The following is a 26,850-nucleotide window of genomic DNA, read 5'->3' as shown; positions in this document are numbered from 1 at the left end:
GTACAGAGGTGTGAACACGGTTTACTGCAGCCTTGACCTTCCCGACTCAAGCGATCCTTCAGCCCACAAAGTAGCTGAGACTACAAGAGTGCACCATCACAATTTTTTTTTTTTTTTTATGAAGTTTCACTCTTGTTGCCTAGGCTGGAGTGTAATGCACTATCTTGGCTCACTGCAACCTCTGCCTCCTGGGTTCAAGTGATTCTCCTGCCTCAGCCTCCTGAGTAGCCAGGATTACAGGCATGCACCAACACATCCGGCTAATTCCGTATTTTTAGTAGAGACAGGGTTTCTCCGTGTTGGTCAGGCTGGTCTCAAACTCCCAACCTCAGGTGATCCATCCACCTTGGCCTTCCAAAGTGCTGGGATTACAGGCATGAGCCACCACGCCCAGCCATAATTTTTTGTCTTTTTTGTAGAGACAGAATTTTTGCCATGTTGCCCACGCTGGTTTTGAACTTCTGAGCTCAACCTATCTGCTCACCTTAGCCTCCCAAAGAACTAGGATTACAGGTGTAAGCCACAATGCTGGCCTTTATTTTTATTTTTTTATTTTTAATTTTTTTTTTTGAGACAGAGTCTTGATCTGTTGCCAGGCGCCAGGCTGGAGTGCAGTGGCGCGATCTCGGCTCACTGCAACCTCCGCCTCCCGGGTTCAAGCAATTCTCTTGCCTCAGCCTCCCAAGTAGCTGGGACAACAGGTGCGCACCACCACGCTCAGTTAATTTTTGTTTTCTTTAGTAGAGCTGGGGTTTCACCATGGTCTCGATCACGTGACCTCGTGATCTGCCCACCTCCGCCTCCTGAAGTGCTGGGATTACAGGTGTGAGCCACCATGCCCAGCCTATTTTTATTTTTTATTATTATTATTATTGGAGACAGGGTCTTGCTCTGTGTTCTGGGCTGGAGTGCAGTGGCATGATCTCAGCTCACTGCAGCCTCTGCTTCCAGGGCTCAAGCGATCCTCTTGCTTCAGCCTGCCAAGTAGCTAGGATTACAGGCTCATGCTACCAAGTCAGATAATGTTTTTAATTTTCTGTAGAAAACTGGGTCTCACTGTATTGCCCAAGCTAGTCTCAAGCTTCTGGGCTCAGGCAATCTTACCCTCTTGGCCTCCCAAAGTGCTGGGATTACAGGTGTGAGCCACCTTGCCCAGCTGGTTTTCCCTTTTTACTTGGAATAAGATCCAAGTCCCTGCCATGGCACACAAGGCCCTGCATGGTAGGACCCCTGCCTTAGTCTCTGACTTGTGCCATTATGGCTCTCCCCTTTGCTCCTGGCACTTGCTGTCCCCACTCTCTGGAATGTTCTCCCACTACATTTTTTTTCTTTCTTCTTTTGAGACGGAGCCTTGCTCTATCACCCAGGCTGGAGTATAATGGCGCAATCTCGGCTCATTGCAACCTCTGCCACCAAGGTTCAGATGGTTCTCCTGCCTCAGCCTCCTGAGTAGCTGGGATTACAGGCACCCACCACCATGCCCAGCTAATTTTTGTATTTTTAGAAGAGACAGGGTTTCAACATCTTGGCCAGGCTGGTCTTGAACTCCTGACCTCCTGATTCACCTCCCTCGGCCTCCCAAAGTGCTAGGATTACAGGCATGAGCCACCGCTCCTGGCCTTTCTTATTAGATATTTCCATGGCTTGCTCTCTCACTTCCTCATGTCTTTGCCTCAGTGACACCTTCCCTGACCACTGAATTTTAGATGACCGCCTCCAGCCGTCCTGATTCCTCTCTCAGCTTTATTTTTGTCCATAGTCTAGCCACTTGGGTTCCATTCTGCCAGCCAGCTCTGCCTCCTCTGCCAGGGCTTGACAGACTGCATCTCCCCCAGAGCCCTTAAGGGGGGTCATGCCTGACTAGGGGCTGGTCTAACTGCCACTTCTGATGGAGTCACCTCTCTGAGTCACTTTTTATCACATCACCCTGGGATAATACGAATAGCCTTTCTCATGCTCTGAAATAAGCTTAGTTATGTGTTTGTTTACCTATTTGTTTTCTGTCCCCACCTCACCCCACCCCTTGCTTTTACGGGAACTCCGTAAGAGAGGAAACTCAGCTATCTTGTTCACTACCAAGATCAGTGTCCGATGCATACTAGGCCTCAAGTAATAGTTGTCCAGGCTGGTTGTCAGTCTCCCAGAGACAGCTGGGCACCCCCACACTCACACCAGGGACTTGCTCTCTCTGGAAATTCCTAGAACCCAGGCATCCCGCCTCCTCTGCCAGCTCCCAAGGACACCCCGGACTCTGTCTCTCAGAGCCCTTTGTGGCCACTGCTGTCGCCCACTGCTGCTTCCCCGAGTCCCCTGTGGGAGCTGTTTGGGAGACCTGAAGCAGCAGCTCTGGAAGTCAGTGTTGGAGAGACTCAGACAGAAAACAGAGGCCTAGAGCTCAAGAAATGCTTTTTGAGGCCAGGTGAGGTGGCTCACGCCTGTAATCCTGGTACTTTGGGAGGTGGGGGCGGGCAGATCGCCTGACCTCAGGAGTTCGAGACCAGCCTGAGCAACACGGTGAAACCCCCGTCTCTACTAAAATACAAAAAATTAACCAGGTATGCTGTGTGTGCCTGTAGTCCCAGCTACTCGGGAGGCTGAGGCAGGAGAATCGCTTGAACCCAGGGGGGAGGCAGAGATTGCAGTGAGCTGAGATTTCGCCACTGCACTCCAGCCTGGGTGACAGAGCGAGACTCTGTCTCCAAAAAGAAAGAAAGAAAGAAAGAAAAAGAAAGACAGAGAGAGAGAGAGAAAGAAAGAAAGAAAAGAAAGAAAGAAAGAGAGAAAGAGAGAGAGAGAGAGGGAGGAGAGAAAGAGAGAGAGAGAGAAAGAGGAAGAGAGAAAGAGAAAAGAGAAAGAAAGAAAGAAAAAGAAAGAAAGAAAAGAAAGAAAGAAAGAAGGAAAGAAAGAAAGAAAGAAAAGAAGGAAAGAAGGAAAGAAAGAGAGAAAGAAATGCTTTTTGATTAAGTAAAGGAGAAGACTTCAGAGATGACAGGGCCTCACCAGGTGGAGAAGGGAGCAGGGGCACTCGGAGCAGAAGGACCAGTGTGAACAAAGGACTGGAGGTCTGGGAGTACACGTCATATTTGAAGAACGCGTTCTGATCTGGTGCTGTTGGAGGATTTTCAGGGGAGGGGGGTAGCAGGAGAGCTTTGGCGGCCTGGAAGGGGAGGGCTGGAAAAGGAGGGCTGGATGTGGAGGGCTGAGCTCCCTGAAGGATCAGCAAGGCTCAGCATGTCTTAGGTTTAATCCTGCCCCCCACTGTCCGCCCCTCCTACTCCATCCCTGTCCTCCCCTTCACCCAGCCCCCAGGCTGGCCGCAACTGCAGCTGGATGGACTTCTCCCTGGGCCTACGCTTGGGGCCTCGGAATAAGAAGGCTGCCCACCAAGAGCCTCCTGCCCGCTCCAGGCATGGTCCACCTGCTGCCTCTCCTTGTCTGTCCTGTCCCCCCTCTGCCTGTGCCTTCCCATGCCCTGGCTGTCCCGCACCCCCCTGCTCCTGCACTGCCTGTCCCTCTAATGTAGCTCCCTGCCCTGCTTGTCCCAGCCTTCCGGGCCCACCCTGTACCTGCTCTTGCCCCTGCTGCCCTGCCTGTCCTCCCTTGACTTGTCCCCATAACTCCTGTGTCTCATGCTCTGGTCCACCCTTGACCTGCTGCCACTCCTCACCCTGCCCGGTTTACCCTTGCTCCAAGAGCCGAGCTGCCTGCTTGAGCTCCCGTTTAGGCTGCGGGGGCAGCGGTAGCTGTGGCCAAGGGGCTGCCTGGGGGCCTCCAGGCTCCATTGGCTGCTGTGGCTGCTGCTTCAGGGGACAATCACGCACTTCTCGGGGGCGCTGTCTGATAGTTTAGGTGGACTGTTGCCCACCAGAAGACTGCCAGTCTCCTGGAGTACTTCTGTACTGCTGCCCTGGCAAGGAAGCAGGAGCTGCGTGGAGTGGGAGAGGGATCAGCGGGACCCCTCCCTTAAGCAGGTGGAGGCAGCCGGCTGCTCAGAACCCTTCTTCCCCCAGTCCTGGGGAGGCAGTAGGGGGAATCTGCTTTGAAGTTAGTGTCTGGTTGTGCTCCTGCTGGTTCCAGAACCTCTTCCTCTGCAACCTCTGGAATGGAAAGTGTTCTCAGAGCCTCCCCCACGACCCCTGAAGGTGAGCAAGTTTGTCATGTCTTCCCTTCCACTGAGCCTCCATTGGAGTCTCCTCTGCAGTTCACATGAATAAATGGACTCTTCCTCTAGAGCAGCTGGAGAATCCTGGTCCAGAAGCTGCTGCCTCTCCCTCAGACCTACACCCAAGATTGACCCGAGAGTCTCTGAACCCCTGACCTCTCACCTGGAGTCAGACAGAGAGCGTCAGTGGCTTTTGGACCAGAAGAGGAGGCTGAGTGGAAGACATCTGGTTCCTCCTTCCACTTGGAACTCCTTGGCATCCTTTGTTTCTATTTATTTATTTATTTATTATTTTTATGGAGATGGAGTTTCACCATGTTGACCAGGCTGGTCTTAAACTCCTGACCTCAGGTGATCTGCCCGCCTTGGCCTCCCAAAGTGCTGGGATTACAGACGTGAGCCACTGCACCCGGCCGGTCCTTTGTTTCTAGCCAGGAACCCTCTACCTGGATGTCTGGTCTTTCAAATCTCTGAGAGCTCACTCAGCCTCATGACCTCAATCTTACAGGAGTGTTCCCATCTGTGACATCCAGGCTCATCTGGCATGGGGATGAGGGAGGCTGGGAACCCTTGACCCAGGCTCCTAAGGGCCACATCCACACATAGCTAGTTGTAAGTCTGTCCCTGGGGGTTGGGGCTGGGAGACGGGACAAGCCACCAAGCGATAGCTGGAAGTGGGAGACTCCGGTATCTGCCTGGGACAAGCTCCTAGGCTGAGAGCCCCTCAGCACTGCTCCGCATCTCTCCAGTTTTCTGTATTTTTTTTTTTAGTAGAGACGGGGTTTCACCATGTTGACCAGGATGGTCTCGATCTCTTGACCTTGTGATCCACCCGCCTCGGCCTCCCAAAGTGCTGGGATTACAGGCTTGAGCCACCGCGCCCGGCCCTTCTCCAGTTTTCTGGCTCCTGCACTAATCTGCTTCAAGCTTCTTTTTCTTAGCTGCCTTCTCTAGGACTCCTTCCATTCTTGTCTTTCTGTTTATCTTTCCTTCTGTCTTTCTACTTCACTCTCTCCATTTCTGTTTCCCCTCCTGTCACTGGGACATTTCGCCTTCACCTAATTGTATGCCACATCTGTTTTCCCCTCTCTCTATCCCTCCCTCTATTTCTCTATCTAATTTGAAATCAATTTAACATATGTCTTCAGCACCATGGGAAAGGTTAAAAAAATTAACATATGTCTTTTTCTTTCCCCTTCTCTGTCTCAATCCTTGTCTTCATGTCTATTTTCTTCCTTGGTCTTTCCTTTGCCCTCATATCTCTCCGCTTTTCTGTCCTATTCTGCTTCTAGGTGCGTTTCATTCTTTTCGTTTTTTGTTTAATTTTTTTGTTTGTTTTTTTGAGACAAGGGTCTATCGCCCAGGCTGGAATCCAGGGGGCAATCAGAGCTCACCGCAGCTTCTAAGTCCTGGGCTAAAGTGATCCATCTCAGCCTCCCGAGTAGCTGGGATTACAGGCATGCACCATCACTCCTGGATAATTTTTTCAAAAAATTTATTGGGGCCGAGCGCTGTGGCTCACGTCTGTAATCCCAGCACTTTGGGAGGCCGAGGCCGGCAGATCACCTGAGGTCGGGAGTTGGAGACCAGCCTGACCAACACGGAGAAACTCAATTTCTACTAAAAATACAAAATTAGCCGGGCGTGGTGGCTCATGCCTGTAATCCCAACTGCTCGGGAGGCTGAGGCAGGAGAATTGCTTGAACCTGGGAGGCAGAGGTTGAGCTGAGCCAAGATAGTGCCATTGCACTCCAACCTGGGCAACAAGAGCAAAACTCTGTCTCAAAAAAAAGAAAAAAAAAATTATTGTAGAGACAGGGTCTCACTATGTTGCCCAGGCTAGTCTCAAACCCCTGGCCTCGAGTGATCCTCCCACTTCAGCCTCCAAAGATCACAGGTGTGAGCCACTGCACCTGGCCACATTTCATTCTTGATCTCTTCCATTTCTATTTCTCTTTCTTTGTCTTTCTTTCTGTCTCCTGTGTCTGGCTGCTTTTTCACTTCCTATCTCTCTTTCTGCCTCCCCATATCTGGTTTGCTCTTCTGCTACCCTGTCACCCATCTCCCTATCTCCCTGGGTCCTGCACAACAGGGCACACCATGCCTTTCTCATGTCTTTGTCATTGCTGGCCAAGGGCCAGAACACTGAGCTCTCCACCAGTGTCTGTCATGGACACACAGTCCTTGCCCTGCCCTGGAGTGAGCCAGGGATAGACATGTCTTCCAGAACAGCCCTTCCTTTCCCCACTCACTATCCAGGCCATTCATTTCTGCTCAGCTTTAAGCCCAAGCCCCTTTTCTTTCTTTCCTTCTTTTTTCTTTTTTAATGATGCTTCTCCTAAATTCTTATTCTGGAAGTTGGCAATTAAAAAATAAAAAGAAGGCGGGGCGCAGTGGCTCACGCTTGTAATCCCAGCACTCTGGGAGGCCGAGGCAGGTGGATCACCTGAAGTCGGGAGTTCAAGACCAGCCTGACCAACATGGAGAAATTCCGTCTCTACTAAAAATACAAAATTAGCCAGGCGTGCTGGCACGTGCCTGTAATCCCAGCTACTCAGGAGGCTGAGGCAGGAGAATCGCTTGAACCAGGGAGGCAGAGTTTGCAGTGAGCCAAGATCACGCCATTGTACTCCAGCCTGGGCAACAAGAGTGAAACTCCATCTCAAAAAATAAAAAGAAACAGCCGGGTGCAGTGGCTCATGCCTTAATCCCAGAACTTTGGGAGGCTGAGGTGGGTGGATCACTTGAGGTCAGGAGTTTGAGAGCAGCCTGGCCAACATGGTGAAACCCCATCTTTACTAAAAATACAAAAATTAGCCGGGCGTTGTGGTATGCGCCTATAATTCCAGCTACTTGGGAAGCTGAGGCAGGTGAATTGCTTGGACCTGGGAGGCAGAGGCTACAGAGAGCTGAGATCCCACCACTGCACTCCATCTGGGCAACAGTGAGACTCTGTCTCAAAAAAACAAAAAAGAATTAAGCTCTTATGCTGCTTGTATGTATAAACTATATTTCATGATAGCCAAATAGCTCTAATTGGTAAAGACAACTTCTTATTTACAGAATAGTTCCAGCTATTGTGGAAGGAATATGGAATTAGAAAAATCACCATTTTGTAAATCGTAATGAAGTAACTGATCAAACCAAGACTCATCTAACGGATGAAACCAAAGATGATGGATGATGAAGATCTTTACAATGGGAAATTGAGCTGCCACAACCTAACCCCACAGACGAATCTTAGCTTCACTAAAAGTGACACAGCCAGGCACTGTGTACCTCCTGATGTGATGCAATCTGAAGCACGCATCACCACCTATGAAGGAATCTTGCCAAACAAACAACAAAACTGAACGTAAACCTAATCAAACCTCTAGTGCTGACTTCCGTTTAACAGGAAACACAGGGAATGGAGGAACAAATAAAATGACACAATAAGGAAGTAGGTAAACACCTCCAGAATGTGGACATTCTAAAGGAAATCTTACCCCATTTCTTCAACTAATGAATGGCTGGGGGTAAAAAATGAGAAGGGACTTAAGAAGACAACTACTACATGGAACAAGTGGACCTTGCTTGGCTCCTAATTTGGACAGTTCAGCTATAAAGACAATTGGGGACATGTAATTATGGACTGGGTATTTATGATAACAAGGAAGCAGTGCTAATTTTGTTAGATATAAAAATGGCTCGGCCAGGTGTGGTGGCTCGCACCAATAATCCCAGCACTTTGGGAGGCCAAGGCAGGCAGATCACCTGAGGTCAGGAGTTCAAGACCAGCCTGGCCAAGATGGTGAAACCCCATCTTTATTTAAAAAATAAAAGAAAAAGAAAAAAATTAATAAAAATAAATAAAAAATAAAAATGGCTCTTGGGTTATAGAAGAGAAGATCGTTATTTCCTAGAGATGTATGATGAAGTGTAAAGTGAAGTGACCTATTTAATTTTAAATATTTCAGCAGAGAAAAAAGGACAGAAAGGGAGGAGTGATAATAATCAGTCATTGTTCAATTAAGAATATGGAAGTTTGGCCGGGCGCGGTGGCTCAAGCCTGTAATCCCAGCACTTTGGGAGGCCGAGGCGGGTGGATCACGAGGTCAAGAGATCAAGACCATCCTGGTCAACATGGTGAAACCCCGTCTCTACTAAAAATACAAAAAAATTAGCTGGGCATGGTGGCACGTGCCTGTAATCCTAGCTACTCAGGAGGCTGAGGCAGGAGAATTGCCTGAGCCCAGGAGGCAGAGGTTGCGGTGAGCCGAGATCGCGCCATTGCACTCTAGCCTGGGTAACAAGAGCGAAACTCCGTCTCAAAAAAAAAAAGAATATGGAAGTTTATGGGCTGGGCGCAGTGGCTCACACCTGTAATCCTAGCACTTTGGGAGGCCGAGGTGGGTGGATAACCTGAGGTCAGGTGTTCAAGATCAGCCTGACCATAATGTTGAAACCCCATCTTTAAGGAAAAAAAAAAAAAAAAAAAAAGAACATGGAAGTTCTGGCTGGGTACGGTGGCTCACACCTGTAATCCCAGCACTTTGGGAGGCCAAGGCGGGTGGATCACCTGAGGTAAGGAGTTTCAGACCAGCCTGGCCAACACTGCAATATCCCATCTCTACTAAAAATACAAAAAAAAAATTAGCTGGGCATGGTTGCGGGCATCTGTAATCCCAGCTACTTGGGAGGCTGAGGCAGAAGAATTGCTTGAACCCGGGAGGCAGAGGTTACTGTGAGCTGAGATCGCGCCATTGCACTCCAGCCTGGGTGACAGGCAAGATTCTTTCTCAAAACAAAAAAGAAAAGAATATAGAATTTCATAGAACTATGCTCTCTTCCTTTATGTACATTTGAAGACTTCCATAGTAAGAGTTTTAAATGATGCTCCTCTGGTAAGCATGGTTTCTAGTAACTCCCAGAGCATGCTCCCCACTTGCCCTGAAAGCCGAGACTTCCCTCTTTGGCTCCCCAGACACAGATCCCAGCCCTCTCTGCCCTCCACCAGGTCACCCTTTATCCCCTGTAGTTCTTTGCTGGCACAGTCCCCACATTTAGGACTTTTCCCAGCTGTGCTTCACAGCTCTGAGGGGCCAGAGAGACCTTAAAGAGTATGCGTATTTTGAGTAGGTCCTACAATAAACAAAAATAATCCAAAATAATGTAATCTTGCTTTTGGTCTCTATTAGTTGCTTCTGAGCAAAATGCAATGCAGTAGAAAACTGGCCTCCATCCTGTGAAACAAGGCAAGGGATGTAAGGTCATCCTGTCTCATCCACTGCCTTCAACCAGGATGACCTCCACCCCAAAGGAAATACCACTAAGAATTCAGAGACTCACTGTCATGAGTTCAAGGGGCTAAAGCCCAAGACTGTGATGGAGGGCACTTACTGAGTAACCTTGGGGAAATCATGATTTTTTTTTTCTTTTTTTAAAGACGGGGCTTGCTCTGTCACCCAGGCTGGAGTCCAGTGGTATGATCAGAGCTCACTGGAGCCTCAAACTCCTAGGCTCAAGCAATCCTGCTGCCTCAGCCTCAGGAATAGCTGGGGTTACAGGCACCCACCACCATGCCCAGATAGGGATCTCCCTAGTTGCCCAGGCTGGCCACAAACTCTTGACCTCAAGAGATCCACCTACCTCAACCTCCTAAAGTGCTAGGATTAGAGGTATGAGCCACCAAGCTTGGCAGAAATCATGATTTTTTTTTTTTTTTCGGACAGAGTCTCACTCCATCACTCAAGCTGGAGTGCAGAGGTACAATCTTGGCTCACTGCAACCTCCACCTCCAGAGTTCAAACGATTCTCATGCCTCAGTCACCTGAGTAGCTGGAATTACAGGTGTGCAACACCATGGCCTGGCTATTTTTTGTAGTGATGGGATTTTGCTGTTGGCCAGGCAGATCTCGAACTCCTGGCTTCAAGCAATCCACCTGCCAGGCCCCCCACAGTGCTGGGATTACAGGTGTGAGCCACCACACCCAACCAAAAATCATGAATTTTACCTTAGTGTTTCTAGATGAAAGCATGGAAACCATCAACCCTTTCTACTCTCCACTAGTTTGCCAGCTAAGGATGAAAGCACTTTGGAACTTGTAGGCTATAAATCAACTGTTTTATCATAAGAAAATATTTCTCCAGGCTGGACGCTGTGGCTCATGCCTGTAATCCCAGTGCTTTGGGAGGCCAAGGCAGGTGGATCCCTTGAGGCCAGGGAGTTCAAGACTTTTATGGGACAGGGTCTCACTCTGTCGCCCAGGCCGGAGTGCCCTGGCATGATCTCGGCGCACCACAACCTCTGCCTCCTGGGTTCAACTGATTCTCCTGCCTCAGCTTCCCAAGTAGCCAGAATTATAGGCGTGCACCACTGCTGCCTGGCTAATTTTTGTATTTTTAGTAGAGACAGGGTTTCACCACGTTGGCCAGGCTGGTCTGGAACTCCTGACCTCAAATGATCCACCTGCCTTGGCCTCCCAAAGTACTGGGATTACAGGCGTGAGCCACCGAGCCTGGCCAAAAGAAAGCATTTCTCCAGATGTAATCCCAAACTCTCCTACCCTATCTTTAGAATAAAAAAAATGCAACATTTACTGATCTGCTGTGCAGGTAGGTGAATAGCATAATTGCAGAAACTATGTGAGCTTGGAACTGGAAAGATGGGGTTCCCAGTTCTGACTCTGCCTTTTACTATGTAACTCTAAACATGTTACCTAACCTTTTCACTCTGGTTATACCTCCTGTATTGGTTGTTGTGAAAGTCAGATGAGATGATTTCATCTATAGCAGTTAGGCTAAACCTTCTTAAAGTTCCTTAGGTACATAATAACTGATAAGTGTTAACAGTTAATATGGGTTAATACTTTTGATAGTAATTTACATGATTCATTCATTCATTTATTTACATAATTTTTTTTGAGACGGAGTCTCACTCTGTCGCCCAGTCTGGAGTGCAATGGTGTGGTCTTGGCTCACTGCAACCTCCACCTCCCAGGTTTAAACGATTCTCCTGCATCAGCCTCCCACGTAGCTGGGATTACAGACGCCCACCACCACGACTGGCTAATTTTTGTATTTTTAGGAGAGATGGGTTTTCACCATATTGGCCAGGCTGGTCTCGAACTCCTGACATCGTGATCCACCTGCCTTTGGCCTCCCAAAGTGTTGGGATTACAGGCGTAAGCCACTGCGCCCAGACTCTATTCATAGAATATTTGTGGAATATTTATTATTAATACATATCGATGACTGTTTTAAGCATTGGGAATACAGGTGAACAAAATAGATAAAAGTCTACAGGGAAAAGAGATAGTAAATATTTATTTATTTATTTACTTAGAGACAAAGTCTTGCTCTAACACCCAGGCTAGAGTGCAGTGGTGCAATCTTGGCTCACTACAGCCTCCACCTCCCAGGTTCAAGCAATTCGCATGCCTCAGCCTCCCAAGTAGCTGGGATTACAGGCATGAACCACCAGGCCCAGCTAATTTTTTGTTTGTTTGTTTGTTTGTTTCAGATGGAGTCTCACTCTGCTGCCCAGGCTGGAGTGTAGTAGTGTGATCTCGGCTCACTGCAACCTCCGCCTCCCAGGTTCAAGTGATTCTCCTGCCTCAGCCTCCTGAGTAGCTGGGCTTACAGGTGTCTGCCACCATGCCCAGCTAATTGTATTTTTAATGGAGACAGGGTTTCACCATGTTTGCCAGGCTGGTATTAACTTCCTGGCCTCAAGTGATTAGCCCACCTCAGCCTCCCAAAGTACTGAGATTACAGGTGTGAGCCACTGCACCTAGCCGAAATTGTAAATAAACAAGGAAAATACTTAGTGTACTGTAGAGCAAAAGCGGCAGAGGAGAATAGAGAATCGGAAGGAAAGTAGATAGATTACTGTCCTGGAGGTGGTGGTGTTGCTATTTTAACCAGGAGGGCCAAGGAAAGCCTCTCTGATCAGGTAACATTTTTTCATTTTTAAAATTTTTTGTGAGACAGAGACTCGCTCCGTCACCTAGGCTGGAGTGCAGTGGCACGATTTCAGCTCACTGCGACCTCCTCCTCCAAGGTTCAAGCAATTCTCTTGCCTCAGCCTCCCAAAGTGCTGGGATTACAGGCATGAGCCACCAGGCCCGGCCAAGATCAGGTGACATTCGAACAGAGAACTGGAGGAGGTGAATGGGGGAACCACGGGGATATCTTGGAGAAGAACTGTACAGGTAACAGTGTGCAAAGGCCCTGGTGGTAGCCAATGTAGATAGAGTAAGAGGAAGATTAGTAGGGGACGAAGTCAGATGAGTGGCAGAGGGTCAGAGGACAGAGGGGCTTGCAGGCCATTACAAAGATTTCGGCTTTGACCCTTAGTGAGATGGGAAGTCATTGGAGGCTCTTGAGGAGATAATACGGAAGCTGTAGAGAGGTTAAATAGCTTTTCCGAGGTAAAACAGCTTGTAAGTGGCAGAAGGTAGGGAGTTAAGATCCAGGGCTGAAGTTGTTAACCCTATGCTGCCACTGAACTTTAGCCTTCTTTATTTGGGCATTGCTCTCCTGTGACTTCAAAGAAACTGGGACGCTGGGAAGTTATGTGGCTTGCCCAAGGCCACACAGCTGGTAAGTGACAGGGGCAGGATTGCGCCTTAGTCTGTCTGCAGCCCGAGTCCAAGATCTTTACACCACACCGCCTCCCTCAGGAGTCTGGACTATACTAACTTCTCTTGCATAGAGGTCACTGCAGTGGGAGAGGAGGCAAACCTAGGAGACCGTCTTGGCTTCGGGCAGCGGTGCTGTTCCTTAGGAAGCTCCAGCCCTTGGCTCTACCGGACTGCGGGCATCTTTCCCGAGCACGGCACGGAAGAAAAGAAAATGGTTCTTTATTTTGCGGTGGCCCCGCAGGCATCCAAGAGCCAGAGGAGCGGGTGTCACGGGAGGGCAGCGAGCGAGACCAGACCAGGAGGAGCAACTGCAGCCGCCTCAGGTAGCCCCCTTCCCCACCCACCCCTGGCGTCGGTAGTTCCGCGCCAGGGTAGGGAAAAGAAGGCGGGACGGGGCGGGGTTTTGGCGCAGTGCCGTCGTCACGTGACGAAGCCATCATGGCGGCGGCCAGAGGCCTGCCTGGCTCCCGGAAGCAGGCTGTGAGGGGCGGGAGCGCTGCTGGAACCCGAGCCGGAGCCGGAGCCAGAGCAGGGAGGGTGGCCGGGCGGCCTGGAGCCGGACGTGTCCGGGCGTCCCCGCAGACCGGGGCAGCAGGTGAGACGGAGTCTGGGCTAGGCGCAAGCGGGTGTGGCGGCGCTGGGCAGAGGCTAGGGGGCGCAGGGGGTTGCCAGTGACTTGGAGGACTGGGAATCTGAGATGCACACGCATGACCCTTAAGCAACTCGAGAGGCCCGCGCTGGTGGGAGGGATGCCCGGCACAGAGGATCAGACTCTGAGGGCAAAAAGGGGCTCCCCAGCGAGGATGGGAGGTAATAGAAGGACGTGTGCGGGAGCTCCCGTGGGAAAGGGCTGTAGCCCCTTTAGAATTTGCGGGAGCGGGATTATTGGAAGGGACTCCCTCTTTATAGGCAAGGATGGGGTAAGTGCTCAGTCTTCTCCCCTGCCCTCTTGCCCCTCCCTGCTCCACAGTGGCCTAGGAGACAGCTCTGGCGGGGCCACTCCTCCCACCCACCCAACTGGTCCCTCCGGTCTGAGATCTCGGGGAGTGGAGTTGGCAGCGGGGTTGGGTGGAGCTGCCTTCTGCTTAAGACAGTCAGCCCCTTGACCGTGCTGCCTGAAAGATGGATATGACTCTGACCCCCACCTCTCTCCCCAGGTCGTCCGGGGGCCCACCATGCTGGTGACTGCCTACCTTGCTTTTGTAGGCCTCCTGGCCTCCTGCCTGGGGCTGGAACTGTCGAGATGCCGGGCTAAGCCCCCAGGAAGGGCCTGCAGCAATCCCTCCTTCCTTCGGTTTCAGCTGGACTTCTATCAGGTCTACTTCCTGGCCCTGGCAGCTGACTGGCTCCAGGCCCCCTACCTCTATAAACTCTACCAGCATTACTACTTCCTGGAAGGTCAAATTGCCATCCTCTATGTCTGTGGCCTTGCCTCCACAGTCCTCTTTGGCCTAGTGGCCTCCTCCCTTGTGGACCGGCTGGGTCGCAAGAATTCTTGTGTCCTCTTCTCCCTCACTTATTCACTGTGCTGCTTAACCAAACTCTCTCAAGACTACTTTGTGCTACTAGTGGGCCGAGCACTTGGTGGGCTGTCCACAGCCCTGCTCTTCTCAGCCTTCGAGGCCTGGTACATCCATGAGCACATGGAACGGCATGACTTCCCTGCCGAGTGGATCCCAGCTACCTTTGCTCGAGCTGCTTTCTGGAACCATGTGCTGGCTGTAGTGGCAGGTGTGGCAGCCGAGGCTGTAGCCAGCTGGATAGGGCTGGGGCCTGTAGCACCCTTTGTGGCTGCCATCCCTCTCCTGGCTCTAGCAGGGGCCTTGGCCCTTCGAAACTGGGAGGAGAACTATGACCGGCAGCGTGCCTTCTCAAGGACCTGTGCTGGAGGCCTGCGCTGCCTCCTCTCGGACCGCCGTGTGCTGCTGTTGGGCACCATACAAGCTCTATTTGAGAGTGTCATCTTCATATTTGTCTTCCTCTGGACACCTGTGCTGGACCCACATGGGGCCCCTCTGGGCATTGTCTTCTCCAGCTTCATGGCAGCCAGCCTGCTTGGCTCTTCCCTGTATCGTATCGCCACCTCCAAGAGGTATCACCTTCAGCCCATGCACCTGCTCTCCCTTGCTGTGCTCATCGTTGTCTTCTCTCTCTTCATGTTGACTTTCTCTACCAGCCCAGGCCAGGAGAGTCCAGTGGAGTCCTTCATAGCCTTTCTACTCATTGAGTTGGCCTGTGGACTATACTTTCCCAGCATGAGCTTCCTACGGAGAAAGGTGATCCCTGAGACAGAGCAGGCTGGTGTACTCAACTGGTTCCGGGTCCCTCTGCACTTACTGGCTTGTCTAGGGCTCCTTGTCCTCCATGACAGTGATCGAAAAACAGGCACGCGGAACATGTTCAGCATTTGCTCTGCCGTCATGGTGATGGCTCTGCTGGCAGTGGTGGGACTCTTCACTGTGGTGAGGCATGATGCTGAGCTGCGGGTACCCTCACCCACTGAGGAGCCCTATGCCCCTGAGCTGTAACCCCACTCCAAGACAAAATAGCTGGGACAGACTCTTGAATCCCAACTATCCAGGATTGTACAGATCTCTCTGTGACTGACTTTGTGGCTGTCCTGTGGCTTCTCCTGCCACTGCTTTGTGTTTGGGAGGACATGATGGGGGTGATGGACTGGAAAGAAGGTGCCAAAAGTTGCCTCTGTGTTACTCCTATTTAGAAAATAAATAGTTTTAAACGATCTTTGCTTTGATTTACTCATCCTTACCTGTAGCCTTCTCAGTAGTTTCTGGTGAGTGGGCAGCTAGAGGTTTTTGTTTTTTGTTTTTTGAGATGGAGTCTCACTCTGTCACCCAGGCTGGGGTGCAATGCTGTGATCTTGGCTTACTGCAACCTCTGTCTCCTGGGCTCAGGTGATTCTCCAGCATCAGCCTCCTGAGTAGCTGGGATTACAGGTGCCCGCTACCATACCCAGGTAATTTTTGGTTTTTGTTTTGTTTTTTGAGATGGAGTTGCACCCTTGTTGCTGCCCAGGCTGGAGTGCAGTGGTGCAAGCTCAGCTCACCACAACCTCTACCTCCCAGGTTCAAGTGATTCTCCTGTCTCAGCCCCCTGAGTAGCTGGGATTACAGGCATGCGCCACCACACCTGGCTAATTTTTGTATTTTTAGTAGGGATGGGATTTCTTCATGTTGGTCAAGCTGGTATTGAACACCTGACCTCAGGTGATCTGTTCTCCTTGGCCTCCCAAAATGCTGGGATTACAGGAGTGAGCCACCGCACCCAGCCATTTCTGTATTTTTAATAGAGATGGGGTTTCACCATGTTGATCAGTCTGGTCTCAAACTCCTGACTTCAGGTGATCCACTCACCTCAGCCTCCCGAAGTGTTGGGATTACAGGCATGAGCCACCATACCTGGGCCAGCTAAAGGTTTTGAGGTGGTATTATCAGCAAAAGGTTTCTATTTCTAAGTTCTCCAAGACTGTCTCTATCTCAAACTGAGAACTATGGAATTGCTGTCAGCAGAGCTGTGTGGGAAGGGCCTGAGGCTCCTAGGTCCTCCACATTCCTTTGTTGGGGGACAGGCACTCTCCCCAGTTGTCAAGCAAAACCTTTGCTCCACATCCAGGGTAAGATGATCTCAGGAGCACATGAAGTAGATGCCCAATATGCCAGGCCACTGAGCAAAGATTCCAGGAGCTTGTGGGCTGCTGCTGTGATCACCCCTTGGGCAAAGCCAGGCCCTTCCTACCAAAGTAAGCTTGCAGCTCAGCATAGGCCTGCGGCCTGCCCTTTACTTCTGTGGCTATGAATGCACCATTTGTCCAGCATCATCTGGGTCTACCAGATCCTGTATCCCTGTGTGAAACCGAAGTGAAAGGCTGCCATGGGGGAAGTGGTGCATGGCTGAGGGACTAGGACATCTTGTCTGTACCTGACTCTCCCCCACCCAGCCTGAATGAGGGCGAGGGAGCCATCAGGGCAGGAAACCTTACTAGTAAGCCAGTTCTGTGGGTCCCTCCCTGCCTCGCCTCTGATTGTATCTGCCTTTCCTCCTCCCACCAAAACCTGGGCTTCTCAGGGGAAGCACAGCCAGCTTTAAGAAGGGTGGGGAGGGAAGAAAGGTAGTCTCAAGGGTGTATCCTGGAATTAGCTTGAGATGGGCATGGGGGATACCTACCCCTTCTGGAAAGGAGTTGAAGACCTTTCCTTGGGTCTCAGACTACTTCTCGGACAGGAAGATGCAGGGTGTTCTAAGACCTGCAGGTCCCAACCTGTGTGGAAAGATAGCATCAGCAGGTGCTGGTGGAATGCAGGGTGGAAGGGCTTCTGCAGGGTGAGGCCAAGGGGAGGAAATAGGTGGTGGTCTCAGATCCCTACTCTGACGAGAAAAAACATGTTCCCCACCCAGGCTTCAGGGAATAGAGGTTAAGGTTAAGTAAGAAAAACAGGTATCAGCCGGGTGTGGTGGCTTACACCTGTAATCCCAGCACTTTGAGAGGGAAAGGCAGGCAGATCTCTTGAGCCCAGGAGTTTGAGACCAGCCTGGGCAACGTGGCAAAACCCCATCTCTAAAAAAGAAATACAAAAATTAGCTGTGTGTAGTGCCATGTACCCATAGTCCAAACTGCTTGGGAGGCTGAGGCGGGGAGTATCAATTGAGCCTGGGACATTGAGGCTGTAGGGAGTAGTGATTGAGCCATGCTACTGCACTCCAGCCAGGGCAACAAAGTGAGACCCTGTCTCAAAAACAAAAACAAAAAAAGAAAAGGTATCTTTTTCGTTTTTTATTTCTTTTTATACCCAGATAGCCCAACAGAGTTGGGGACCAACAGCCTGAGAGTCTGCGGGGCTTGCAGCTCTTCAGGACTGAAGGCCAAAAAGGTATCTTTTACTTCCCTACCCCCGCCACCTGTCATCTTGACTAAAGACAGAGTCTTGCATTAACTCCACTTCCTCTTTCTGCCCTGTTGGGCTAGACTTCGATATACTTTATAGTTATTTGTAGACTTTCTGTCTCTTTCTATCATGCTATGATCTTGAGGGGAAGAGGAAACAATCTTACTCACCTTTATCTCCTGCATATATACACATAAGTGTTTGCTTTCCCCATGGCTGTGCTCAGTGTGTATCTGGAGAGGAGACAGGCTAGCTCACACCTGGCTTTTCACGAGACACTTGATTTGTTGTTTTGGATGACAATAATTGTCATTATTATTGGTTTTTCTTTATTTTGTTTTTGAGATGGGGTCTCGCTCTGTCACCAAGGCTGGAGTGTGGTGGCATGATCACGGCTCACTGCAGCCTTGACCTGGGCTCAAGTGATCCTCCCAACTTAGCCTCCCGAATAGCAGGGACTACAGGCAGCACCACCGTACCTAGCTAATTTTTTTTTTTTTTTTTTTGTAGAGATAAGGGTCTCACTATGTTACCCAAGCTGGTCTGAAACTCCTGGGTTCAAGCAATCCTCCCTTCTTGGCCTCCCAAAGTGCTGGAATTACAGGTGTGAGCCACCACACTTGGCCCGACAGTAAGTAGTTAGGGGCCCTCACATTCCTAAGTGATATGGAAATAGAGGGGTAGGGGAGACAAACTGAGATTCCTTTAGCTTTGTCCCTGCTGAGCTTGCTTCAAAGGGGCTAGTGGCAAATAGAGTGGAGAGAGTTCTTTCCTGTCAGACTCACAACGTGTTAAGAGCTGGAAGGCATCTTAGAGATTGTCCATTTGGCCTTAAACTTCTTTTGTTTTTCTGAGATGGAGTCTCGCTCTGTCGCCCAGGCTGGAGTGCAGTGGTGAGATGTCTGCTCACTGTAACATCCGCCTCCAGGTTTCAAGCAGTTGTCTGTCTCAGCCTCCTAAGTAGCTGGGATTACAAGCGCCTACCACCACGCCTAATTTTTGTATTTTTAGTAGAGACGGGTTTCACCATCTTGGCCAGGTTGGTCTTGAACTCCTGACCTTGTGATCTACCCGCCTTGGCCTCCCAAAGTGCTTGGATTACAGGCGTGAGCCACCATGCCCGGCCAGACCGTAAACGTTTTTTATTGAGCACCTACTATACGCCATGTGTTTTATTGCTAGGTACTGGTGAATTTTATTTTATTTTTTTACCAAAGAGGAAAATCCACTTACAGGAAGCGAATAACTTGCCTAAGGGCATGTAGCAAGCGAGTGATAAAACTAACTTAAATCTTGCTTCTTATTGCCAACCCAGTGCCTTCTCTATGAACACATGCTGCCTCTGTCCCATGGGCCTTCACTTACCTGTTTTTTGGCCTCCAACCCTGCTTCTGCATCCCAATCTCTGTCCCTGGAGAACAGCAAGAGAGTGGGAGCATTTGGCTGTCTGATCCACTTAGGGGTAGCTATCCACAGGATTCAAATGAGGGATTGGTTCACCAGGTGCACACTCCCTGCATAATGCTGTCTGTGATGCTCCACCGAGAAGCCCCATAGGGAAGTGATTAAGAATGTGGATCCAAGGCTGGGCTCGGTGGCTCACACCTGTAATCCCAGCACTTTGGGAGGCCAAGGTGGGTGATCACCTGAGGTCAGGAGTTCAAGACCAGCCTGGCCAACATGGTGAAACCCTGTCTCTACTAATAATATAAAAATTAGCTGGGTGTGGTGGCACATGCCTATAATCCCAGCTACTTGGGAGGCTGAGGCAGGAAAATTGCTTGAACCCAGGAGTCAGAGGTTGCAGTGAACCAACATCATACCATTGCACTCTAGCCTGGGCGAAAAGAGTGAAACTCCATCTCAAAAAAAAAGAAAAGAATGTGGATTCAGAGCCCAACTCCCTGGTTCAAATCTGGCTCCACAACTCTGCCTCAGTTTCCTCATCTGTGAAATGGGGAGGACAGTATAGTTTCAACCCCTAAGGTTTCTGGTGAGGATGAAATGCCTCATTATACTTAAGTGCTTAGAATTGTATTTGGCCCACAGTATAAGCACTACATAAGTGTTTGCTTTTATATTTTATTTTTTAATTTCTCCAATCCAGCTGAGCCTATCTGGATTTGAATGTGGGAATGAGTGGAAAAGGCTGTAATGGGGTATAGAACTTTCCAATGCATCCCAATGACTGGGGGATTCCCAGCAGTGTTTATCCTCGGTGCTGGCCCAGATGGACGTATCGAGCTATTTGAGAAGGCTTCTACCCTGGGGTATGTGAGCATCTGAGCTGGGTGTCAGCGTGTTCCACTTGAACTCATTTCCTCTTCCTCTAGTGGGAAGGTCAGCTTGGGGTTAGACTGGATACACACCACCATCTTTCACTAAGAGGCTCCTGATTTTCTGAATTTCCATCCAGCTGGAAACATGATTATTTGATCTGGAGCCTTTAAGTGATCCTGAGGAGAGAAGAGAAACATCCCAAGGACCCAGAAGCCAATGGACGAGGAGGCAGGAGGCCTGGGGCAGGAAGACAGTACAGGGTTCTGAGGCCTGGAGGATGACCTTTTCCTGGAAATTCAGTCCCTGACCTGGGAGGGGAGTGGGCTGTTCCCAGCTAATGGTCAGCTGAGTCTAAGTCCACTCCTCATTGCTCTTCCCCTAACCCCAACCCTGTGGTTTTCCCTGTCCTTTTTATTATTTTCTGCCATCACCTCCCCATAGAACCACAGAATGGAAATGTAGCACAAACAAATATGTCATGCTTGGGATCAGATCTGATGTTATAAAAATACCTCACATCAAAAACAAAAATACCTCACATTAACTTTTTTTTCATAAAGTTATATGGCCTCATTGTAAAATGGTCAAATGTAAATACAGAAATGTACATTTAATATATATATGTGAAAATCAGTATGTGCTAATCATGTTATAGTAGCATATTAAAATACATATATTTATATTGCTATATAAATATACAGTTGACCCTTGAACAATGGCAAGCCACTGACCCCTGGTGCAGTTCAAAATCTGTACATGAGTTTTTTTTTGTTTGTTTGTTTGTTTGTTTTTTGAGACAGGGCCTCCCTCTGTCTCCCAGGCTGGAGTACAGTGGCACGATTTCAGCTCACTGCAGCCTCAACCTCTCAGATTCAAGCAACTCTCCCACCTCTGGCTCCCCTGTAGCTGGGACTACAGCCACGTGCCACCATGCCCAGCTAAGTTTTGTATTTTTAGGACACGGGATTTCACCATGTTGGCCAGGCTGATCTCGAACTCCTGAGCTCAAGTGATCCACCCACCTTGGCCTCCCAAAGTGCTGAGATTATAGGCATGAGCCACCCAGCCCGGCCTCTTTTCTTTTTCTTTCTTCTTTTTAAGACAAGGTCTTACTAGGTTGCCCAGGCTAGAGTGCAGTGGCACAATCACAGTTCACTGCAGCCTCGACTTTCTGGGCTCAAGCGGTCCTCCCACCCCTGAGTGGTTGGGACTACAGGTGCACATCACCACACCTAGCTAATTTCTTTATTGTTTCATAGAGAAGACAGTCTCATTACGTGGCCCAGGCTAGTCTTGAACTCCTGAGCTCAAGCAGTCCTCTCACCTTAGCCTCCCAAAGTGTTGGGATTACAAGTGTGAGCCACTGTACCTGGCCTGAAGATAATTCTTTAAACTTACTTTAATTTTTTAATTTCTAAAAAATTTTTAAATTTTTTTAAATTTATTTTTTAAGACAGAGTCTCACTCTGTCACCAAGGCTGGAATGCAATGGTGCGATGTCAGCTCACTACAACCTCCACCCCCTGGGTTCAGGCAATTCTCCTGCCTCCTCTTCCTGAGTAACTGGAAATACAGGTGCACGCCACCACGCCCAGCAAAATTATATATATATATATATATATATATTTTTTTTTTTTTTTTGAGACGGAGTTTCACTCATGTTACCCAGGCTGGAGTGCAATGGCCCGATCTCGGCTCACCGCAACCTCCGCCTCCTGGGTTCAGGCAATTCTCCTGCCTCAGCCTCCTGAGTAGCTGGGATTACAGGCACGCACCACCATGCCCAGCTAATGTTTTGTATTTTTAGTAGAGACGGGGTTTCACCATGTTGACCAGGATGGTCTCGATCTCTTGACCTCGTGATCCACCCGCCTCGGCCTCCCTAAGTGCTGGGATTACAGGCTTGAGCCACCGCGCCTAGCCGCAAAATTATATTTTTAAAAGAGACAGGGTTTCACCATGTTGGTTAGGCTGGCCTCAAACTCCTGACCTCAGGTGATCTACCTGCCTCAGCCTCCTAAAGTGCTGGGATTACGGGTGGGAACCACCTCACCCAGCCACTTTAATTTTTTTAGCGATAAGAGTCTCATTCTGTTGCTCAAACTGAAGCCCAATGGCAAGATCATAGGTCATGGCAGTCTTAAACTTCTGGGCTCAAGCAGTTCTCCCATTTCAGCCTCCTGAGTGGCTGTGACGACAGGCTTTGGAGCAAACATACCTGGCTAATTCTTAAACTTTTTGTCAAGATGGAGTCCTGCTATGTTGCCTAGGTTGGTCTCAAACTCCTGGCCTCAAGTGATCCTCCTGCCTCTGCCTTCCAAGTAGTTGGGATTATAGATGCAAGCCACCGTGCCCAGTGATTTTGTATAACTTTTTTTTTTTTCCTAAGACAGAGTATCTCTCTGTCACCCGGGCTGGAGTGCAATAGTGTGATCCTGGCTCTCTGCAACCTCCACTTCCCAGGTTCAAGTGATTCTCCTGCCTCAGTGTCCTGAGTGGCTGGGATTACAGGCATGAGCCGTCATGCCCAGCTAATTTTTGCATTTTTAGTATTTTTGTATTTTTGCCAAGTTGGCCAGGCTGGTCTCAAACTCCTGACCTCAAGTGATTGTGCCCGACCTTAGGCCTTTTTTTTTGTTGTTGTTGTTTAGTCGGAGTTTCACTCTGTCACCCAGGCTGGAGTGCAGTGGCATGATCTTGGCTCACTGCAACCTCTGCCTCCGGGTTCAAGCAATTCTCCTGCCTCAGCCTCCCATGTAGTTGGAATTATAGGCGTGCGCCACCACACCTGGCTATTTTTGTATTCTTATTTTATTTTATTTATTTATTTTTGAGACGGAGTCTCGCTCTGTCACCCAGACTGGAATACAGTGGTGCAATCTCGGCTCACTGCAACCTCTGCCTCCTGGTTTCAAGCAATTCTCTACCTCAGCCTCCTTAGTAGCTGGAATTACAGGCAACCACCACCACACCCAGCTAATTTTTGTATTTTTAGTAGAGATGGGGTTTCATCATCATGACCAGGCTGGTCTTGAGCTCCTGACCTCATGATCCATCCGCCTCGGCCTCCCAAAGTTCTGGGATTACAGGCGTGAGCCACCATGTACCCAGCTGCATATAACTTTTGACTCCCCAACAACCTAGCTACTAATAGCCTACTGTTGACCTAAAGCCTTACCAATAAATAATATAAACAGCTGATTAACACATATTCTGTAATATATATTATATTCTATATCCTTACAATAAAGTAAGCTAGAGAAAACAACGTTATTTAAAAAATCACATGCCAGGCAAGGTGGCTCACACCTGTAATCCCAGCACTTTGGGAGGCCAAGGTGAGCAGATCACTCAAGGGCAGGAGTTTGAGAACAGCCTGGCCAGCATGACAAAACTCCATCTCTACAAAAAATACAAAAAAATTAGCTGGGCATGGTGGCTGATGCCTGTAATCCCAGCTACTTGGGAGGCTGAGGAAGCCGAATTGCTTGAGCCCAGGAGGTGGAGGTTGTAGTGTGCTGAGATCATGTGCGCCACTGCACTCCAGCCTGGAAAAAAAGAGTAAGACTCTGTCTTAAAAAAAAAAAACAAAAAAAAACCCAGAGAAAAGAAAATCAGGAGGACTCCTATCATAAGGAAAATATATTTACTACTCATTAAGTGGAAGCGGATCATTATCCTCATTGTCTTCACGTTGAGTAGAATCAGGAGGAGGAAGAGGAAGGGTTGGTCTTGTTATCTCGGCAGTGGCAGAAGTGGAAGAAAATCCTCATATAAGTTCACCTCTGCAGTTAAAGCCTGTATTGTTCAAGAGTGAACTGTACTATAAATATACATATATGCATGAAGAAATATAAAATGTAAAAAAAGACAGGCTTCCTTAATCTTGCCCATCAGAGATTACTACTGTTAAATGTTTGGGGTCTAGACTAGCAGCAGATTTAATATCAGTCATTTTGTTTTGTTTTTTGAGATGGAGTTTTGCTCTTGTTGCCCAGGCTGGAGTGCAGTGGCTTGATCTCGGCTCATTGCAACCTCCACCTCCCGAGTTCAAGTGATTCTCCTGCCTCAGTTTCCCGAGTAACTGGGATTATAGACATATGACACCACACCCATTCTAATTTTGTATTTTTTAGTAGAGACAGAGTTTCTCCATGTTGATCAGGCTGGTCTCAAACTCCTGACCTCAGGTGATCCGCCTGCCTTGTCCTCCCAAAGTGCTAGGATTACAGGTGTGAGCCACCACGCCCGGCCCCCTAGTCTTTTTTTTTAAAGACAGAGTCTCATTCTGCTCACTCTGTCACTTGTGTGTTGGTGTGTTCTTGGCTCACAGCAACTTTTGCCTCCCAGGTTGAATTAATTCTCATGTCTTTTTTTTTTTGACATGGATTCTTGCTTTGTCGCCAGGCACCAGGCTGGAGTGCAGTGGCATGATCTCGGCTCACTGCAACCTCCACCTCCCAGATTCAGTCAATTCTCCTGCCTCAGCCTCCCAAGTAGCTGGGACTACAGGCACGCACCATCATGCCCAGCTAATTTTTGTTTTTTTAGTAGACGGGGATTTCACCTTGTTGACCAGGATGGTCTCGATCTCTTAACCTCGTGATCCACCCGCCTCGGCCTCCCAAAGTGCTGGGATTACAGGCGTGAGCCACCGTGCCCGGCCTATTTTAACTTTTAAAGATGGGGTTTCACCATGTTGGTCAAGCTGGTCTTGAACTCCTGACCTCAGGTGATCTGCCTGCCTTGGCCTCCAAAGTGCTTGGATTACAGGTGTGAGCCACTACGCCTGGCCAATTTTCATATTTTTAGTAGAGACAGGGTTTTGCCATGATGGCCAGGCTGGTCTTGAATTCCTGGCATCAAGTGATATGCCTGCCTAAGCCTCCCAAAGTCCTCGGATTGCAGGCACGAGCCACTATGCCTGGCTAGTCTTTTTTTAAAAAAAATTTTAGCCGGGCGCGGTGGCTCAAGCCTGTAATCCCAGCACTTTGGGAGGCCGAGACGGGTGGATCACGAGGTCAAGAGATCGAGACCATCCTGGTCAACATGGTGAAACCCCGTCTCTACTAAAACTACAAAAAATTAGCTGGGCATGGTGGCGCGGGCCTGTAGTCCCAGGTACTCAGGAGGCTGAGGCAGGAGAATTGCCTGAACCCAGGAGGCGGAGGTTGCAGTGAGCCGAGATCGGGCCATTGCACTCCAGCCTGGGTAACAAGGGCGAAACTCTGTCTCAAAAAAACAAAAAACAAAAAAAAAAAATTTTAATAAAAATTGGATCATACTTTTCTGCAATTTGTTTTTTATATATTTTTTCTTTCCTTAAAACAATTAAAGTCCACAGGAAGACTGTAAGAGTCATGAATGCATCTCTGATATCTTTATATGATGATATGCTTGACATAGGACATGCTTCTTACTTTATTTTATTTTTAATTTTATTTATTTTTATTTATTTTTTTGAGACAGAATCTCGCTATGTCACCCAGGCTGGAGTGCAGTGGCTCGATCTCGGCTCACTGCAACCTCTCCCTCCCAGGTAAAGTGATTCTCCTGCCTCAGCCTCCTGAGTAGCTGAGATTACAGGCTTGCGCCACCATACCCGGCTAATTTTGTATTTTTAGTAGATACAGGGTTTCTCCGTGTTGGTCAGGTTGATCTGAAATTCCCAACCTGATGATCCACTGGCCTCAGCCTCCCAAAGTGGTGGGATTACAGGTGTGATCCACTGTACCTAGCCTTTATTTTTTATTATACTTTAAGTTCTGGGATACATGTGCAGAACGTGCAGGTTTGTTACATAGGTATACACACCTATGCCATGGTGGTTTGCTGCACCCATCAACACATTATCTACATTAGGTATTTCTCCTAATGGTGTCCCTCCCATAGTCCCCCAAACCCCCAACAGACCCCAGAGTGTGATGTCCCCCTCCCTGTGTCCACCTGTTCTCATTGTTCAACTCCCTCATGAGTGAGAACATGTGGTGTTCGGTTTTCTCTTCCTGTGTTAGTTTGCTGAAAATGATGGTTCCAGTTTCAACCATGTCCCTGCAAAGGACATGATCTCATCCTTTTTTAGGGTTGCATAGTATTCCATGGTGTATATGTACTATTATTATTATTACTTTTTTGAGACAGAGTCTTGCACTGTTGCCAGGCTCTAGTGCAGTGGCGCGCTCTCGGCTTACTGAAATCTCCGCCTCCTGGGTTCAAGCAATTCTCCTGCGTCAGCCTCCCAAGTAGCTAGGACTACAGGTGTGGCCATCATGCCCAGCTAATTTTTGTATTTTTAGTAGAGCTGGGGGGGTTTGCCATGTTGGCCAGGATGGTCTCAATCTCCTCACCTCGTGATCCGCCGGCCTCAGCCTCCTCCCAAAGTGCTGGGATTACAGGCATGAGCCACTGCGCCAGGCCTATTATTATTATTATTATTATTTTTATTTTATTTATTTATTTATTTTTTTTTTTTTTTGAGACGGAGTTTCGCTCTTGTTACCCAGGCTGGAGTGCGATGGCGCGATCTCAGCTCACCGCAACCTCCGTCTGCTTGGTGGAGGCAATTCTCCTTCCTCCGCCTCCTGAGTAGGTTGGGACTACAGGCGCCCACCACCATGCCCAGCTAATTTTTGTATTTTTAGTAGAGACGGGGTTCCACCATGTTGACCAGGATGGTCTCCATCTCTTGACCTCGTGATCCACCTGCCTCGGCCTCCCAAAGTGCTAGGATTACAGGTGTGAGCCACCGCGCCCGGCCACCTCCTGGGTTTAAGCGATTCTCCTGCCACAGCCTTCCAAGTAGCTGGGATTACAGGCACCCACCACCACGTCTGGCTGATTTTTGTATTTTTAGTACAGACAGGGTTTCACCATGTTG

General features: G+C 49.0%; 1 protein-coding gene across 2 annotated transcripts; it reads left to right on the top strand.

The window, feature by feature from the left end:
- The first annotated feature begins 13,207 nt into the window (after positions 1–13,207).
- On the top strand, positions 13,208–15,534 carry MFSD5 (major facilitator superfamily domain containing 5). Of its 2 annotated transcripts, none has more exons than XM_032292680.1 (2): positions 13,208–13,384; positions 13,947–15,534. In XM_032292680.1, exon 2 carries the CDS (start codon positions 13,965–13,967, stop codon positions 15,315–15,317), a length of 1,353 nt encoding a protein of 450 aa, XP_032148571.1. In that variant the 5' UTR covers positions 13,208–13,384; positions 13,947–13,964; the 3' UTR covers positions 15,318–15,534. The 2 variants fall into 2 exon arrangements, with proteins under 2 accessions (XP_032148571.1, XP_032148582.1); XM_032292691.1 differs by lacking the exon at positions 13,208–13,384 and adding an exon at positions 13,455–13,599.
- Positions 15,535–26,850: the final 11,316 nt, after the last annotated feature.

This window comes from Sapajus apella, unplaced genomic scaffold, assembly GCF_009761245.1.
Source record: "Sapajus apella isolate SASKATOON/1434 unplaced genomic scaffold, GSC_monkey_1.0 scaffold2, whole genome shotgun sequence".
NCBI lineage: Eukaryota > Metazoa > Chordata > Mammalia > Primates > Cebidae > Sapajus > Sapajus apella.
This window is presented reverse-complemented; position numbering and strand designations above follow the sequence as displayed.